The 17,727-nt window shown below is 43.4% G+C and overlaps 1 protein-coding gene across 4 annotated transcripts in view; it reads left to right on the top strand.

Moving 5' to 3' along the window:
• Nucleotides 1-17,727, top strand: part of LOC147124422 (tumor necrosis factor alpha-induced protein 8) — a 205,900-nt gene that overhangs the window by 165,191 nt on the left and 22,982 nt on the right. The window contains exon 1 of one of the 4 annotated variants that reach the window (XM_085986946.1): nt 14,944-15,266. The exons of the other annotated variants lie outside the window; for them this stretch is intronic. Coding sequence (XP_085843072.1) covers nt 15,239-15,266 — 28 coding nt within the window. The 5' untranslated portion in view covers nt 14,944-15,238. Of the gene's footprint in view, nt 1-14,943; nt 15,267-17,727 lie in introns of those variants that run through there. 4 annotated transcript variants of the gene reach the window in all.

Raw genomic sequence — 17,727 nt, 5'->3', positions numbered from 1 at the left:
AGGCTCCAGCAACTGAATGGTCTACTCCTATAACTATGGTGCTTGGTAGAGTAGGAATGAATGACACAGGTTGCTGTGAGGGGCTAGAATGAGGTCTGATTTTACATTCTGCCACCTCATAATTTTGGGCACTTATTTTAGAATTCTGGCAGTTGAAACAGAATTTAAATGGTAAGGTTTTAATGTCCTGGATTTTGCGGTCAGCGGCAAAGCAATGGTGCTCGCCTATGTTCACTGTGTACAACTGCCCCCAGATATTTCATGGGCTTCTGAACAGCAACTTGCTGTGGGCGTCTGATCAAATGCGGAGCCCTCTACAGGGTTTCTGTGGCATGTGTGAGCAGAGCCAACAATAGCGTGGCTCTTCAATCAATCAGATTGAAGCAACCTCACTGAGACACGCAGGGGGTAACATTAACCCAAAAAAACAGGTGGTTTGGGGTCGGGTGAGATGTAAAAATTGAAAAATTCTCAAATCTTACCCCAACCCGCCCACTTCTGGGTTTGAAAAGTAGCAAGCTTGAGGATTGGGAGCAGTTTAGAGTTCAGCAAAAAAGGACCAAGAGATTGATTAAGAGGGGAAAAATAGAGTATGAGAGTAACCTTGCAAGGAACATAAAAGCTGACTGTAAAAGCTTCTACAAGTATGTAAATAGAAAAAGATTAGTGAAGGCAAATGTAGGTCCCTTACAGTCAGAAATGGGAACATTTATATTGAGGAACAAGGAAATGGCAGAGCAATTAAACAAATACTTTGGTTCTGTCTTCGCGGAAGAGGACACAAATAACTTCCCAGAAATGCTAGGGAACCAAGTGAGGAGGAGGAATTCAAGGAAATTAGTATTAGTAAAAAAATAGTGCTGGAGAAATTAATGGGACTGAAAGCCGATAAATCCCCAGGGCCTGATAATCTGCATCCCAGAGTACTAAAAGAGGCAGCCATGGAAATAGTGATTGCATTGGTTGTCATCTTCCAAAATTCTGTAGATTATGGAACTGTTCCTGCAGATTGGAGGGTGGCAAATGTAACCCCACTATTTAGAAAAGGAGGGAGAGAGAAAACCGGGAACTACAGACCGGTTAGCCTAACATCAGTAGTAGGGAAAATGCTAGAGTCTATTATAAAGGATGTGATAACAGGACACTTAGAAAATATCAATGGGATTAGACAAAATCAGCATGGATTTATGAAAGGGAAATCATGTTTGACAAACCTACTGGAGTTTTTTGAGGATGTAACTGGTAGAATAGATAGGGAGAACCAGTGGATGTGGTGTATTTGGATTTTCAGAAGGCCTTGGATAAAGTCCCACATAAGAGATTAGTGTGCAAAATTAAAGCACATGGGATTGGGGTAATATACTGGCATGGATTGAAAATTGGTTAACAGACAGGAAACAGAGTAGGAATAAATGGGTCTTTTTCGGGGCGGCAGGCGGCGACTAGTGGGGTACCGCAGGGATCAGTGCTTGGGTCCCAGCTATTCACAATATATGTGGTGTGGAGATGCCGGTGTTGGACTGGGGTGGACAAATGTAAGAAGTCACACAATACCAGGTTATAGTCCAACAGTTTTATTTGAAATCACAAGCTTTTGGAGCGCTGCTCCTTCGTGAGGTGAAGTGGAGAGATGCCTATAGACACAGATTATATAGTCCGAAAATTCTCTGACTATATAATCTGTGTCTATAGGCATCTCTCCACTTCACCTCACGAAGGAGCAGCGCTCCGAAAGCTTGTGATTTCAAATAAAACTGTTGGACTATAACCTGGTGTTGTGTGACTTCTTACATTTATTCACAATATATAGCAATGATTTGGATGAGGGAACCAAATGTAATATTTCCAAGTTTGCTGCCAAAACAAAACTAGGTGGGATTGTGAGTTGTGAGGAGGATACAAAGAGGCTTCAAGGCGATTTAGACAAGTTGAGTGAGTGGGCAAATACATGGCAGATGCAGTATAACATGGATAAATGTGAAAACAGAAAGGCAGAGTATTATTTAAATGGTGATAGATTGGGAAATGTTGATGTACCGAGGGACCTGGGTGGCCTTGTACACCAGTCACTGAAAGCAAACATGCAGGTGCAGCAAGCAGTTAGGAAGGCAAATGGTATGTTGGTCTTCATTGCTAGAGGATTTGAGTACAGGAGCAAGGATGTCTTACTACAATTATATAGGGCCTTGGTGAGACCACACCTGGAGTACTGTGTGCAGTTTTGGTCTTCTTACCTAAGAAAGGATATACTTGCCATAGAGGGAGTGCAGCGAAGGTTCACCAGACTGATTCCAGGGATGGCAGGACTGTCGTATGAGGAGAGATTGGGTAGACTAGGCCTGTATTCACTAGAGTTTAGAAGAATGAGAGGGGATCTCATTGAAACGTATAAAATTCTGACAGGCCTAGACAGACTGGATGCAGGGAGGATGTTTCACCCGGCTGGGGGGTCTAGAAGCAGGTGTCACAGTCTCAGGATACGGGTAGGACATTTAGGACTGAGATGAGGAGAAATTTCTTCACTCAGAGGGTGTTGAACTTGTGGAATTCTCTACCACAGAAGGCTGTGGAGGCCAAGTCACTGAATATAGAGTGATAGAGATATACAGCACAGAAAGAGGCCCTTCGGCCCATCGTGTCCACGCCAGCCATCAAGCCCTGTCTATTCTAATCCCATTTTCCAGCACTTGGTCCATAGCCTTGTATGCTATGGCGTTTCAAGTGCTTATCTAAATGCTTCTTGAATGTTGTGAGGGTTCCTGCCTCTACCACCCTTTCAGACAGTGAGTTCCTGATTCCAACCACCCTCTGGGTGAAAAAGTTTTTCCTCAAATCCCCTCTAAACCTTCTGCCCCTTACCTTGAAACTATGCCCCCTGGATATTGACCACTCTACTAAGGGGAAAAGTTCTTTTCTATCGACCCTATCAATGCCCCTCATAATTTTGTACACCTCAATCAGGTACCCCCTTAGCCTTCTCTGCTCTAAGGAAAATAACCCCAGCCTGTCCAGTCTCTCTTCATAGCTGAAGCGCTCCAGCCCAGGTAACATCCTGGTGAATCTCCTCTGCACCCTCTCCAATGCAATCACATCCTTCCTATAGTGTGACAGCCAGAACTGCACACAGTATTCCGGCTGTGGCCTAACTAGCGTTTTGTACAGCTCCATCATAACCTCCCTGCTCTTATATTCTATGCCTCAGCTAATGAAGGCAAGCATCCCATATGCCTTTTTAACCACCTTATCTACCTGTCCTGCTGTCTTCAGGGATCTATGTACATGCACACCAAGGTCCCTCTGTCCTTCCTTCTATTTAAGAAGGATAGATTTCTAGACACAAAATGCATCAAGTGGTATGGGGAGAGAGCGGGAATATGGTATTGAGATAGAGGATCAGCCATAATCATATTGAATGGCGGAGCAGGCTAGAAGGGCCGAATGGCCTACTCCTGCTCCGATTTTTCTATGTTTCTATGTAACGGAGGCGGGACAGGGGGCAGGCAGCCAACCCGCTTCCAGGAATATTTAAATATTATAATGAAGCTGGGGGCCTCATATTTAACCTGTTTCACAGGTTTAACTCTGGCGGGTGGGAAACCCGGCAGCTCAAGGAAGGAGAGGACAGCTTCAGGTAAAAGGTAAATGCCCTTACAGCACTGCTTGTGGGCCAAGAGGAACAGGAGTGCTTCTACCTGGCCCCCCAAGCTTACCTGCTTCCCTGGCATTGCATCCCCATCCAAAGAACCCCCCTCTCCCCTGGGTTGGGGATCGGCCCCCCACTCCCCCCGGGATCGCACTCCCCCACCCATGTGCCGGGGATTGGAGCACCCCAGGATTGGACCCCCGCCCCCCCAACCACGCTCCCACTAGCAGCTGCAGGCTCCCCGCCCGACTTGGAGTCAAGCCTGTTAATCAGGCTGGCTTCTGGGCGAGGATCCTGTTTTAAAAAAATAGACGCATGCACTCCACACTGAAACTCCCCTCCCGCTTCCATACTTTGTAATATTATGCAAGAAAAGTGATATATGTTGAAATAAGGAATAGGAGAAATGATGTGCCTTGCCCAAATTTCCAGCCCAGGAGTCAACTTATGGGAGATTGCAAATGTGCAGCATACAGGAATCATCTTTTGGCAGTGTGCTTATTGTTTGTTACGCTTCACTTTTACCAGGCCATAGGGAAATGCATTTAGATAACAATAATACAAAAAATGATTGTGCTAAAACATGGGTGTGCTTGTGTATTTAGAAAGTAGATTACAGTTGCTAGAGTGCTGGCAATTCTCTTGGTAATGTTCCTTCAAGAGTACAGTGAAGTGCTGTTCAATTGCATTGTAAGGAACAATTATAAAGTTAAGCAAGCTTTGACACAAGCATATATCTTCTCCATCTGTTCCCAGGGTTGGCGCACAGGTGAGACAGAATTTACTCTTTCAGCCATCTCCACCCAGCCTTTTTGGCAGTACTCCTCACTGGAGGGTGTCTCATATCACTGCACCTAGAGTAAGCTTCTGTACCCTGGCTGATTGCACCCTTACTTTGGGCATGCCTTTGGGTACAGAAAGAGATGGAACAGCACTTCCATATTTTAAGGCACTCTGCAGCATCACCCAAATGCTGTAACTCCGCTATTACATTAGCAGGCATGGGAGGGTGCTTCAAATGCTGGCATAATAAAGGTATCAAAATGCTATTTACAGCTCATTAATGAAACCATCAAATCTTTGAATACCATTTAAACTGAATTCCGGCGCTACCAGGTTTTCTAGTACTTACAAATGAAATATTTCCTAACTATCCAATTTAACTGAGCAAGAATAAAGGAGTTCTCAGGGCCTTAGTAACTTCCCAACCAAAGATGACAAAACTATTTTTAAAAGATACAGGGATAAATTCACCAATACTTTATTTGTAGTGGGGAACACTTAAATGGAGCATGAATCAGAGAACATTGTTGTAACCCAATCTTTGTCCTGCATTGGTTTGAGTGAAGGTCCTCCCTTCCATTTGGAGCACACGATCGTTAAATTTATCCTGCAATATCTTTATTTCTATGTGGTGAGAAAGTACAAATGGGTGAGAAAAATATGGATTGAACACTTTCGAACTGTGACTATGATTCCACTTGTGAAGCAGCACATATAGTCTCGTCCTCTAACAAATTAAAAGAATGACAAATTACCCAAGGACATAGGATATCCCTACCTATTTGTACTGGTGAACCCAGAATCATGGTCAATTGCTGGAGAGATTGTGGTGACATACCGAGAATACTGGTGTAAGTTAGAGTACTTCAGTGTACAGCACTAGGATCAGTGGGGCCCAAAACCTGCAGGACTGACATCCTGGCATAAATTCATCCACCCAGAACCTCTGGCTTTGACCTCAAAGTTTGTTTTAGACACACACCTGTACCAAGAAGCTACAAACTGGTTTTGGTAGATGCTTTATAGAACTAACACTGAAGTATTGCCTGGGATGTTTCACCTCCACTGTCGACTCTCCAGTGACCTGCACCTCAACAGGTGGCCATTTGCCATGGTCCAGGTCTGGCCCACCCACTTCCCCCAGAAAGAATCAGCAAGTGGCCCCTTTTGTAATGGAGCTGAAATTTACCTTTAACATATGTTACTTCTTTAGCCTGAATTCCCAAGGTGGGCCCTGCATACACTAGTGGACATGACAGTATGCCTGGTCTCACTTGGCATACTAAGCTACCACTTTTCCAGCATATGAGAACTCCTGACTTAGGAGTCCCTGCCCCTTCTTATGCTGCCAGCTTTGTATGGAATAGGTGGCGGCTCTGCCCCACCAGACAGAGTGGATATTTCTGTGCAAAGTTTGAACCTGGCCTAACTTGTGGCCCTTCTGCTGCTCTCACAACAAAGTTACAGTGAGGGTATGCCCGAAGGACCGTTGATTTTCAGCCCCAATGTGTTTATATATTTTAAGGTAAGTATAGTGCTTTTTCTTTTATAAGTGTACAATTCTTGTAATACACCTTCAAACTTTATTTGCCTTCCCTACAGCCACTCTACACTTTTAACAAGCTGTCAACTGTTACTGCATGCCTGGAGTTCCCCTAAATGCACTTGCCCACACTGGGATTTCTGCCACACATACACCCATTTCCTCCAAACTAGCTAACATCGGTCTGCAACCTATTACTTTGGTGTGAATTGCTTACCCCATGTATAGTCATTTATACATTTACAAATAATTCCATTAATGCCTTCAAATCATTAATGAAAATAACAAGCAGGAACAGTCCTGACATAGAGCCTTGTGGCACTTGACTTGTTACCAGGTCCCATTTAGAGCCACTCTTGTTAATCACAACCTCTGTCCAAGATAATTCAAACAAACTGTTACCCACCTGTCTATAATCCTATATGATTAATCTTTTCCAACAACCTTCTATGTAGCACTTTGTCAACAGCTTTTTGGAAATCTAGATATACAGCATCAACAGGACAGGATTATCTCAATTCCTCAAATAATTCCATCAGTTAGTGAGGCAGGGCTTCTATTTCCTGAAGTCAGTCTGGGGATCTTGAATAGCCACTGAACTGTAAATGATCATAAATTACATATATATAATGCTTTCCAACAGCTTCCCTACAATGACATTACATTCATGGGCCAATATTTCCAATTTGTCCCCTTCTTAAATAAGGGGACCACATGAGCCATCCTTCAATCCATTGGAGCCAACCCTGACATCAATGATTTATTAAATATTATGAGCCAGTGACTTCCATATGACCTCCCACATTTCCTTTAGTTTTCTGGGGTAAATGTAAGATTCAGCAATACTATCAATTTTAGGTGCCATAATCTTTGCTAAAACCATTTCTGCAGTTAGTTTTATTGAAGTAATCTTAACTGCATGCTCATCTAGTACAACCAGGACTGTAGCAAGTGAGAAACATTTCAAAATATCTCTTTAGGTCATTTTTCCTATCTATAGCTTAATATCTAACTTGCCCTGATCAATCACTCAATTGAGCCAAATGCAATCTTTTAATTGTTTTCTGACTTCTAATAGAATGGGGAAAAATGTTGTCATTACTATCCTTTTTTCCAATGCCTTTTTAGTATTCCTAGTACTAGCTTTAGTTATCCTCAGCTGTTCTTTATACTTGTCCTGACTCTCTCGACCTCCTTTTATACCTAGTGAAATACTTTTTTGGGGGGTTAATTTCTCAACAAACTCCCTGTTTACCCATTTAGGTTTCATTTTACCATGGATCCTCCTTTTAAACCATGTTTCCTTGTCCAGCAGCACAGATTTAAATAACCTACATTTTTATTTTTTAACCAAATCCCCAAATTCTCTTTTTCATAAGTGGCCCTCCTGAAATCAGGTACCAACATTAAATTTGCCTATCTAACTCAAATATGACAATGCAATGATCACTATTGCCCAGACACTGTCCCAAATGGCATTCAGATATTGTCTCTGATTCACTGCTAGAGACTAAAGCCAATAAATGATCTCCTCTTGTACTCTTCCTAACTTGCTGCATAAGAAAACAATCATTGACCGTACAAACAAATAATTCCAACTTGCATCCCTCTTAATTAGACTGCTCACTATCAGACCATTTAATGGGGGATAGTTAAAATCCCTTTGACAAAGTCCTACATTATTCTGCTATCCCACTGATTTGAAGAGAATACCCAGTCTTACTCTACTGTTGACCTGGAGGCCTATAACAGGTGCCAAAGACTATCTTATGCCCAACTCCATGATCCAGCTGCATTCAGCCATTTGAACTCCCTCCTGCTAACTGCTAACATCCCTCGTTATTGAAATTAAAAATAAGCCACACCCCTGATTTATTTCCCTATCCTATCTATTTGGAATCTTTTGTACCCTTTCAACTGTAATTCAGATTCATCATTATGATCCAACCAAGTTTCAGATTTTTTTGTATCTAATTCCTGCATGGAAGCATCTACTTCTGCAATTCCAGCATTTTATTTTTAATACTTCTAGCATTAGGTATAACAACCATTTTAAGGAAGTCCAGGCATATCTTGTGTGGTTTCCCCAAAGTAAATAACCTTGTTCCCCATTATTAGAATTTGATAAGTTTTAATTAGCATCAACTGCTTTATATTTACCAGTCTCCAAGAAACTACACAGAGTAGCACCCCCTATCCCAACTAATTTAAATATCTCTCAATGGCTCTTTCTACATTCAGGCCATTCTGTCAGCTCCCAACCAGTTCAAGCAAAGCCCACCCCTCCTGAAAACTTGCCTTCCCCAGCTTAAGCTGTCCAGTTGTCCATAAACACCAAGGCCGGAATTTTGCCGGTCCTTAGAGTACGGGATTGGAGGCGGGACTGCTGTCAAAATCGCAAAGATTGACCGGGTAGGCAACCCGCCTCCAATCAATCTTCCCAAGTGTTGGGTCCCCGATTTGTGCATGGACCCGACACCTAGCGGCGGGAAGAGGATTATAGCCACTTACCTGGCTGTTAACAGGTACTTGACACTTGTTAACAGGCCCTTTTTCAATTTTGCCGCTTCTGCCTCGGGTTCCCCGATGCCCGGATCCACGGCAGGTAAGTGTGGCATGTTGTGAGTCTGCTGTAATGTTACTTCATTGATGACAGCTGCAGAAGTGGTGTGAAGGATCCAATGGTGCACTGGTGAGTTTCAGAGGTAAAAAAATGTTGGGGAAATCATTTTTAATGCATTTACACTTTTCTGTAGGCAGCAAGTTTTGAATTGGCTGTCTAGTCCCACTTCATTGGGAGAACCTCTCTCACCAGTGACACATCGCTTCTGTAACCTCACCTGCAGCTGCCATCTGTTCTAGCCTATGGAGGGAGTCATTGGAGAGCCTGGGTCCAAGAGCTCACCTTTGTACAGTGATTGTCAGTGTTTGCAGCACCTCAATGCTGTCAAACACTGAGAAATGAGCTGTCAAAGAAAAATTGTGCATGGTCCTTTTTAAAAAAAACCAGCAGATGACGCGTCATCAAATGACGTCATCTGACCGGCTTCCTCTTAATTGGCCGGCAAGCCCGCAGGGCGGGCTTAACAAGGCCAATCGACGTAAAATCACGTCCGTTGGCTGGATGCAGTTGGGGGATGACTGGAACCCGGAAATCAGCTGACCCGCTCCCAAGCCGCATCCATTTGCAAAATCGCGGCCCAAGTTTTTCTTTTAGATTCATAGCTGTTAGCTAGTCATTGAAGCTTGTGACCTTTCTGTTCCTTTCTGATGTACTTGCAATGACAGGCAACAAAGCAGAAATCCTAACCCTAGCCCCATTATCTTTAAAGTTACTGATCATTCTGTGATCATTCCCCTTTAAGAGGAAATACATCCTATCCATTATATCATTAGTACCTATCTGCAAAGCAATTAGAGCTCCTTTACATTTCCCCATCATCAAAACATTCACCCTAATATCTATGTCCTTTACCGTAGACCCTTGGGAAACATATAATTGCTCTTGTGATCACCCCTCCTAATATATCGTTCTTTATATTCAGAAAATGCTGGAATTACTCAGCAGGTCAGGCAGCATCTGTGGAGAGAGAAACAGTTAATGTTTCCGGTCGATGACCTTTCATCAGAATGGGAAAAAGTTAGAGATGTAACAGGTTTTAAGCAAGTGCAGAGGCGGGGGAAGGGGGGATGGGAGGAAAGAACTGTGATAGGATGGAAGGTAGGAGAGATTAAATGACAAAAGGGATGATGGTGCAAGGCAAAAGGGGATGGTAAAGGGACAAGTAAAGAAACAAAAGACGGGTTTAGAGGAGGTGTAAATGGCAACAGCAGAATCATTGCCAGCATCTGCTGCCTGAAAAAATGGGAGCAGTGGTTATAATCTGAAATTGTTGAACTCGATGTTGAGTCCAGAAGACTGTAAAGTGCCTAATCTAAAGATGAAGTGCTGTTCCTTGAGCTTCCAGTGAGCTTCATTAGAAGAGGGTAGGAGACCAGGGACAGAGAGGTGTAGGCGGTTTTTTACACTCTTTTAACCCAGATCCTGCCGCTGGTCACCAAGAGATGTAAACGGTTTTGATCCTAGCCCAATTGCTAGACGGACAGTTCGAATTGCCCCTGCCTTACGAAAGCTCTATACCCGGGAATTATTATTCAGAGTGTAAATGAAATAAGTCACGGACAGGAATGCTTCGGTGAAATATCAAACTTGTATTTATTTGGTCTAACATACACTGGCTAAAACATGCACTACTAAACGAAATCACAATCCCTGTGGAGAATAAAATCCAGATTACAATCAACATACATACAGTACAAAACTGGAGACTATAACAAGCAGTAATTCCCTTATTGCTATGGTGGACGCTGATTCCATCCCTACCAACGAATTACCCAGTCGCATAAACGCCTTCGCCTGGCTGAACCAACTAAGCTCCCCCCTCGGAATAGCCCAAAAACTTCACTTCTGAGAGACTATGCTTACCCAGGTTTCGATCGCTTTGCTCGTCGGCTTCTCTGGTACTTCTTGTCTTGTTGGAGCAGGAGCGAGAGAGAGAGAGAATGGTGGAAAAGCATCTATCTTTATAGACAGTCTGCCTGCCCCTTTTTCCCTTGAATCTTAAAAATCCATTTGCTTTTGAGCACTCCGGTGCTTAATCTGTGATGAGTCATCCTTGGACCCATGCGTATTGGATTAATGGCCCTAAGTCTGGGACATATCTTTCGGTCTTTGTGTTGGGAAAACTGGCTTCCTTCTGGCTGGGTGAGGCCAGTGAGTTCATTGTTCTGCTTCTCTTCTGAGATGGAGGTGAGAAGTGCTTTGCACATTAGAATGGATTTTCTAATTAATTTCAATGGCCCCCTTCCTTTTTCCAGGACTGTCGGGCGGACCCATACATACTGGATGAGTTATTTTGTCACAGCCAACTGCCATGCGTTCTCTGGAGTTTTAACAAACCAGTCTTTCACGTATCTGCACAGGGCGATCCCATAACAGGGAAAATACCCTCAGAAAAATCCCAGAAAGTCCACAAAAAATATTCTTGACTGAATCCATTCTTCAGAGACTTTGCGATCTCTTCAGAGGTCAGAGTGAGAGTGGGGCAAAGAATTAAATTGACAAGCGACTGGAAGCTCATGCTTGCAGACTGAATGGAGGTATTATGCAATGCGATCACCCAATCTGCGTTTGGTCTCCCCAATGTAGAAAAGACCGCATTGGGAGCAGTAAATACAGTATACTAAATTGAAAGAAGATGAGGTGCTGTTCCTCGAGGTACAAGTAAATCGCTGTTTCACCTGGAAGGAGTGTTTGGGGCCCTGGACAGTGGGAAGGGAGGAGGTAAAAGGACAGGTGTTGCATCTCCTGCGCTTGCACGGGAAGGTGCCGTGGGAAGGGGAAGGGTTTTGGGGTGATTGAAGAGTGGACTAAGGTGTCACAGAGGGAACGGTCCCTTCAGAATGCTGAAAGGGGAGGTGAGGGGAAGATGTATTTGGTGGTGGGATCACGCTGGAGGTGGCGGAAATGGCAGAGGATGACACGTTGAATGTGGAGGCTGGTGGGGTGGAAGGTGAGGACAAGGGGAACCCTATTGTGGTTCTGGTAAGGAGGGGAAGGGGTGAGAGCAGAAGTGCGGGGAATGGGACGGACATGGTCGAGGGCCCTGTCAACCACGGTGGAGGGGAATCCTCGGTTGAGGAAAAAGGAATACATATCGGAAGCACTGGTATGTGGTATGGAAGATGGTATCATCAGAACAGATGTGATGGAGATGGAGAAACTGGGAGAATGGAATAGAGCCCTTACAAGATGTGGGGTGAGAGAAAGTGTAATCAAGGTAGCTGTGGGAGTCAGTGGGCTTTTAGTAGATATTGGTGGACAGCATATCTCCAGAAGTGGAGATAGAGAAGTCATGGAAGGGAAGGGAAGAGTCAGAGGTGGACCATGTGAAGGTGAGGGAAGAGTGGAAATTGGAAGCAAAGTTGCTGAAACTTTCTAGTGTGGGGCAAGAGCAGGAAACGGCACCGATACAGTCATCATTGTACCGGAAAAAGAGCTGAGGGAGATGACCTGAGTAGGACTGAAACAAAGAATGTACCACATATCCCATGAAAAGGCATACGGGTTCCCATAGCAACACCTTTTATTCAGAGGAAGTGAGTGGAATTAAAGGAGAAGTTGTTCAATGCAGGCGGGGGAGGGTGGGAGTGGATGGGGACTGCTTGGACCTCTGTTCAAGGAGAAGTGCAGGACCCTCGGGCTGTCCTGATGGGAGATGGAGGCGTAGAGGGATTGGACATCCATGGTGAAAAGGAGATAGTTAGGACCAGGAAACTGGAAACTGTTAAAGTGGCAGAGGACATCGGAAGATTCGCGGATATAGGTGGGAAGAGATTGAACAAGGGGAGAATAACTAGAGGCGAGATAGGAAGCAATAAGTTCCGTGGGGCAAGAACAGGCTGAAACGATGGGTCACTGTTGTTACATCAGCAAACGCAGCATCCAATTTGTGCACAGCAAAATCCCATAAAGAACAATGAGATAAAATTGCCAATTAATCTGTTTTGGTGTTGTTGGTTGAGGGATAAATGCTAGCCAGGATACTGAGAGAACTCCCCTGCTCACCTTCAAATAGTACCATAGAATCTTTTACATTCACCTGAGCAGGCATACGAAAGACAGCACCTCCGACAATGCATCCCTCTCTCAGTACTGCACTGGAGTATCAACCTAGATTATGTACTCATTCTTTGGGTGGGCTCTGAACCCACAACCCTCTGACTCAGAGGTGATAGTCAATCTGACTCTGAACCAGCATAGATGATGAATGGCTCATTCATGCAGTCATAGCATGCCTAAAACTTTTTTAAAATACAAAATGATAATTAGGAAAGCTTGTTTCACTGACTGATACCTGGAATTCATTGCAGACAGCATTTTAGGAAGATGGAGTCCAATTCTGCTGTCCTGGCAGGACCACTATTCTGCGAGTGTTCTGTGCACACCTGCAATGCTGTGAGCTCACTTTGCATTATTTTGATGTAAGGCCAACTCCCAACACATGTGCTAGGAGTCAACGAAGAATTTGCTGGAAACTTGCACTGTAGTAATGGTGCATCTACAGCGCACGGCATTACTTTTTCCAGGAAATTATGGTGTGAGCGACTCAGGTTGGGATTTTCTGGGAGCCCCTGCGATGAACCTCGCCGAAATAGTGAGCATTCCATTTTCATAGCTCCGCCCTCCCCTATAATGTCAATGGCAATGCCCAATTTGCTGGATTATCATTACTTTGATCACCGCTGCCACTTAGACTGAACCGGAACAGTGCTGGTGATCTGGCAGCGATTTGAGTTATTGTGCCAAGATTGATTTCCCTTAAACAAAGAGGTCTTTTCATTGAGATTCGCCGATTTATTTAGCTAAAGCAAAAATAATGATCTTTCGGACATAATAGGAATGGTTCCTGCTAAATGGAATTTAATATTTGTATCGATTCACTGATTCTGGACCCATAACAGTGTGAATCACTAATTTTAACATGGAGTATCGATCCAAACATGTGTTTCTTTCTGAAGTCATATTGATAAATACATACTGTTCCACATTAGTGCATCAGTAAATAGATTGTTGAGGGAATAAATTAAAAAAATTGGTTTATTTAAAAAGTTAAGATGACTGTTCAAGACCATGCAGCGGGAGCTGGTCTGAATTTAAAGGCAGGGACATCTGAGAAATGAATTATTAAATAATCCCTTCTTGTAGATCTTGCATTGAGTTTTTAATATATTTCCCCTCAAAACACAGGACGTGTGCTTTGAAATGAATTTGTTCACCAGCATCTGGAAACAGTTGCAATTTAGAAGCCTTCAATTATCTCAGGTGCCTGCAGCCATGCTTACGGCTCATATTACACCAGAAATAACATCAATTTAAAAAAAAACCTGGTTAACACATTTGTGGAACATTCTTAAAACAGGATTCATAGGTCAAATATGCACTTTTGTAAACCAGAAAAAAAAGGATGAATAATGCAACACTGTTTAAGTGATCAAAATTGTAATTGATAGCTTCCAAATCACCTGTCTTCGCTCTGACATATTCGAATGAGCTTGCCAGCAAATTTTGGTGTAAATTTGCCAGCAGAAGATTGGGGGCACACAGCGGTCTAACTTAATAGCGTTTGGGGCCAAATGTGCCATTCCAGCAAATTCTGGGCCATGTTTACAGAAATGGTGTATGAGTAAATGTAAAATGTTTTTGGAACCTCCTCTGCTCTTTCCCAGAAAAAGGGGAAAAACAATCCTCTAATATTAATGGGTTGGCATTGCACTGTGCAATATGAGTAACAAGTGAAATGGGATAACGCCTTTGTTAAAATAGCAAACAACAGGATTTCACACAAACATGCTAACACATTCACTACTGGTATCACACTGCACAATTTCAACCAAAAAATGTTTATATTTTATTGCACACCAACATTATGATATTCATTATTTGATTTGGGGCAAATACTTAAGACATAGCAGATCATTTTAACTTTACCCGCTCAGCAGGAAGCTGAACAAATCGGCTACCTGTTGCACACACTGCCTTCAATGGAAAGCAAAGCCGGACAGGATGTAAGACAGGCGGCCAATCTGACCAGTTTAGGTTAAAACCTGTTTCAATACCTAGACTGAATCATTCTGCTAATCATCAACCAACAAAACCGATTGGATTCCAGTCCTTGAAATCCTACAGATTGTGGGTCAGAATGCTCTTGTGCTTCCAAATAGTTTTGGCATAGTGATGATAGGTGTGGTTTAAGTTAGCTGTTAAAGAATGCGATTTATTTTCCCAGCCCTTGCTGATTGTAAGTGCCTGGAATCTTGTACTGCAATAATGAAACTGTTAAAATAAGACAGTGCTTGTTGTGTTCTCCTGCTTGCCTCTAGTCTGTAGTTGTTCTTATCACATGTTGGAAGAAATGTGTGCTAACAAATTGATTTGACTCCACCCTAGTGAGTTAGAGAGGGAGGATCGCTCAAGAATTATGAAGTAAAAGTTGGCATAACTAACTGAGAAAACATTATTTTTTGAACACTTCCTTGAAGAAGGCAGTTGAAAAGGGACAGGAAGTTCCCGATTTTAGTTTCCATGTGTGTTTTTTTGTTCCTTTTGCGTGCGTGCAGCTTATAAAGAACATCTATATGCAAATGTTTTAAAACGCTTGTAGACTGATATAGTGTGCATATCAACTCTTTGTCATTTCATTTTTACAATGGAATCAGCAGCTGATGAATTAAAAGGTACGTTCTCTCATTTTAAATAGGGTCTGTTAGATAATACAAATATATTTATTTATATATATAATAACATAAAAATTGTTTCAAAGAATGTAAATACCTGCAGCTGGTACTTAAGCCTTTAATTTTAAAAAGATCTTCTCTGTTGAAAAAGTACGTTTGTAAAGGACACACAGTGTTCAGTAGGTGTTGTTTTGGCATTTTTGACGTCTTTCATCCATTGGTAAATGTCATATGCCCACTGGAAGAGCAAAGACTGCATTGAGCTTAACTTTGGAAGTACGTAAATGTGATGGCAGTGTTCCAACCAAAGCTTCGTTTGTTAAGTGAGATTTCTGTAATTTTTGAAATGTTCATGTCTAGAACTAGTGCTTATAAAATGAAAATAACAAAAAAAAACTTTGAAACAGGAAGCTTCTTACAATTTGACTATTCCCTTCGTGGAAGCGGTGCAATTAAAAAAAAAAAGAGCCAATCTATTTTGCTTAGAAAAAATTGTTATGCAGCAAGATAATCCTTTTGTGTGACAAGATTAACATTTATGGTAATAACTATTTAGAAAGTACCTTTTGTTAGTCTTTCTTTTAGGTATTCTTGTAGAGTAAGCAGCAGGGTGTGCAGTATTGCTGCAGCTCTACGTGGCCCTATGCTTTTGAGTTGGGAAATGACAGAATTGTGACTCAGGGGCCTAGAAATTGGGTTTTGGCTTAGCCAGGGCTTTAGCGCCGGAAATTAGTGCCGGCGCTAAGTCCCCTGCGCGTGCCAAAAATTCAGTGGCGCCGCGCCCAAACGGCTGCCGGCGCTACTGAAGGGTCTTAGCGCCTGGAAAAGGGCGCTAACTGCCGTTTCGCGCCGCAATTCCGGCGCTGCGGCACCCGATGCGGTGCGGCAGGCTGGGGAAGTGCAGGCCTCCTCCTTCCGTTAAGGAGGAGCTGCCTGCACCCGGCCGCGGCCCGCGCAAATCTCCTCAAAAATGAGCCCGGCACCTCGGACAAGTGCCGGGCTTGCATCTGTTCCGGGGGGGGGGGAAGTCCGGGGAGGGAGCTGCGGGCAGGCGGCCGGCGGGAAAGCGGCCGGCCGCCGCGCCTCCTTAAAGCGCTGGCGCAGACTCCGGCAGCACTCGTTTGCCGGAGTCTTAGTTGCGGCTGCCACTGGCGAGGCGGCCGCAACTGAATTTCGGCTTGGGGCCGGGTTACCACGGCAACCGGGACGCTGCGCACACCGATGACGTCATCGGTGCCGGCGCAGCGCTACCGGTCTACCGCCGCGGAAGGGCCCCAGGCAATTTAGGAACCGGCGCCAATTGCAGCGCTAGGCCCTCTAGCGCCGCAAAATCGGTGCTAAGGGCACTGAATTTCTAGGCCAGGGTTTCTAAGTGAAAATACAGTCATTATAAATAAATGTATTACTCTGTTATGTTGGATGAGTAGCATTAACAACCTTTTTCATGTGTGAAGTGAGTGGTGTTAGATAATATGTTACTTGTGCTGTCCTTTTATAATATACCTTTAGTGGCAGTGCCAAAGGCCGATTATTAAGCTGCCAATCTGGTGGTGCAATAGACCACCCCACAATTTCTATATATTATAAAGAGCTGACTCTCCTATCAGCTCTTCTAAATCAGATGAGAATGACCTGAGCTGAAGGCTGGTAAGTGTGAGCGTTTTTCAGTGTCCCTATGTGGAGCTCCACTTACTCTCCACAGTAATGAGAGCGGAGAGTGTAACCCTTACTCCATGCTCTCATTGCTGAAAAACATTGCTAAGCACAGTATAGAGTTAACACAGGAATATCATGTAAAATGAAGCTCTGGAATTCAGGCCTACATTTGGTCAGAACTGTTAACTTTAAGACAGCTGTCATCTATACTTTATCATTTTCTGTAAGTGTTGACATTTTTATTGGCTAGTATTTTAAAAGTAAAAATTCTACAGTTTTAAATATTTGGCCAAAATACTAATTTACTTTTTCATGTGAAAAGCAGAAGTATATGACCTGACAATTATCATCACATAATTCAAGAATCTTATTGTGACACTCCTGATGTATGATATCTGCTTTTCTGTAGCTTTCAAATAACTGTAAATAGACTTTCTGGCTAGCAAAGTCTTTTGTCAGTGTGTATTTTTGGTGATTTTTCAGTTTCCCGAATTCCGACCTGAATTTCTGCAGGTCTTTAGACAGACTGCTTCCATAAGTTGGATACGAAAGCAGTGAAAGGCCCATGAATTAAGTTTGAATCCAGAAAAGCAGGGCCCCAGCCTATGCCTCCAGTATTCCTGTGGCCTTGTTTGCATCTGCCCCAAACAAGATCCATTGTATTAGAGGGGGCGTGGTCAGGAGGAGTGGACTCTCAGGCTGAGAGTTTTCTTGTCCTCAGCCTTGGAGCAACCAGGTGGTTTACTGGCCTGTCAGTTAGTAGAAGCGGAACCCACCTGGGGTCCCGGCCTGGCCTGGAGCCTCA

The sequence above is a fragment of the Somniosus microcephalus genome, chromosome 1 (genome assembly GCF_052327205.1).
Source record: "Somniosus microcephalus isolate GS21.2 chromosome 1, FLI_Smic_1.0, whole genome shotgun sequence".
Classification (NCBI taxonomy): Eukaryota; Metazoa; Chordata; class Chondrichthyes; order Squaliformes; family Somniosidae; genus Somniosus; species Somniosus microcephalus.
The sequence above is the reverse complement of the archived record's forward strand: the minus strand, read 5'-3'. Positions and strand labels throughout refer to the sequence as shown.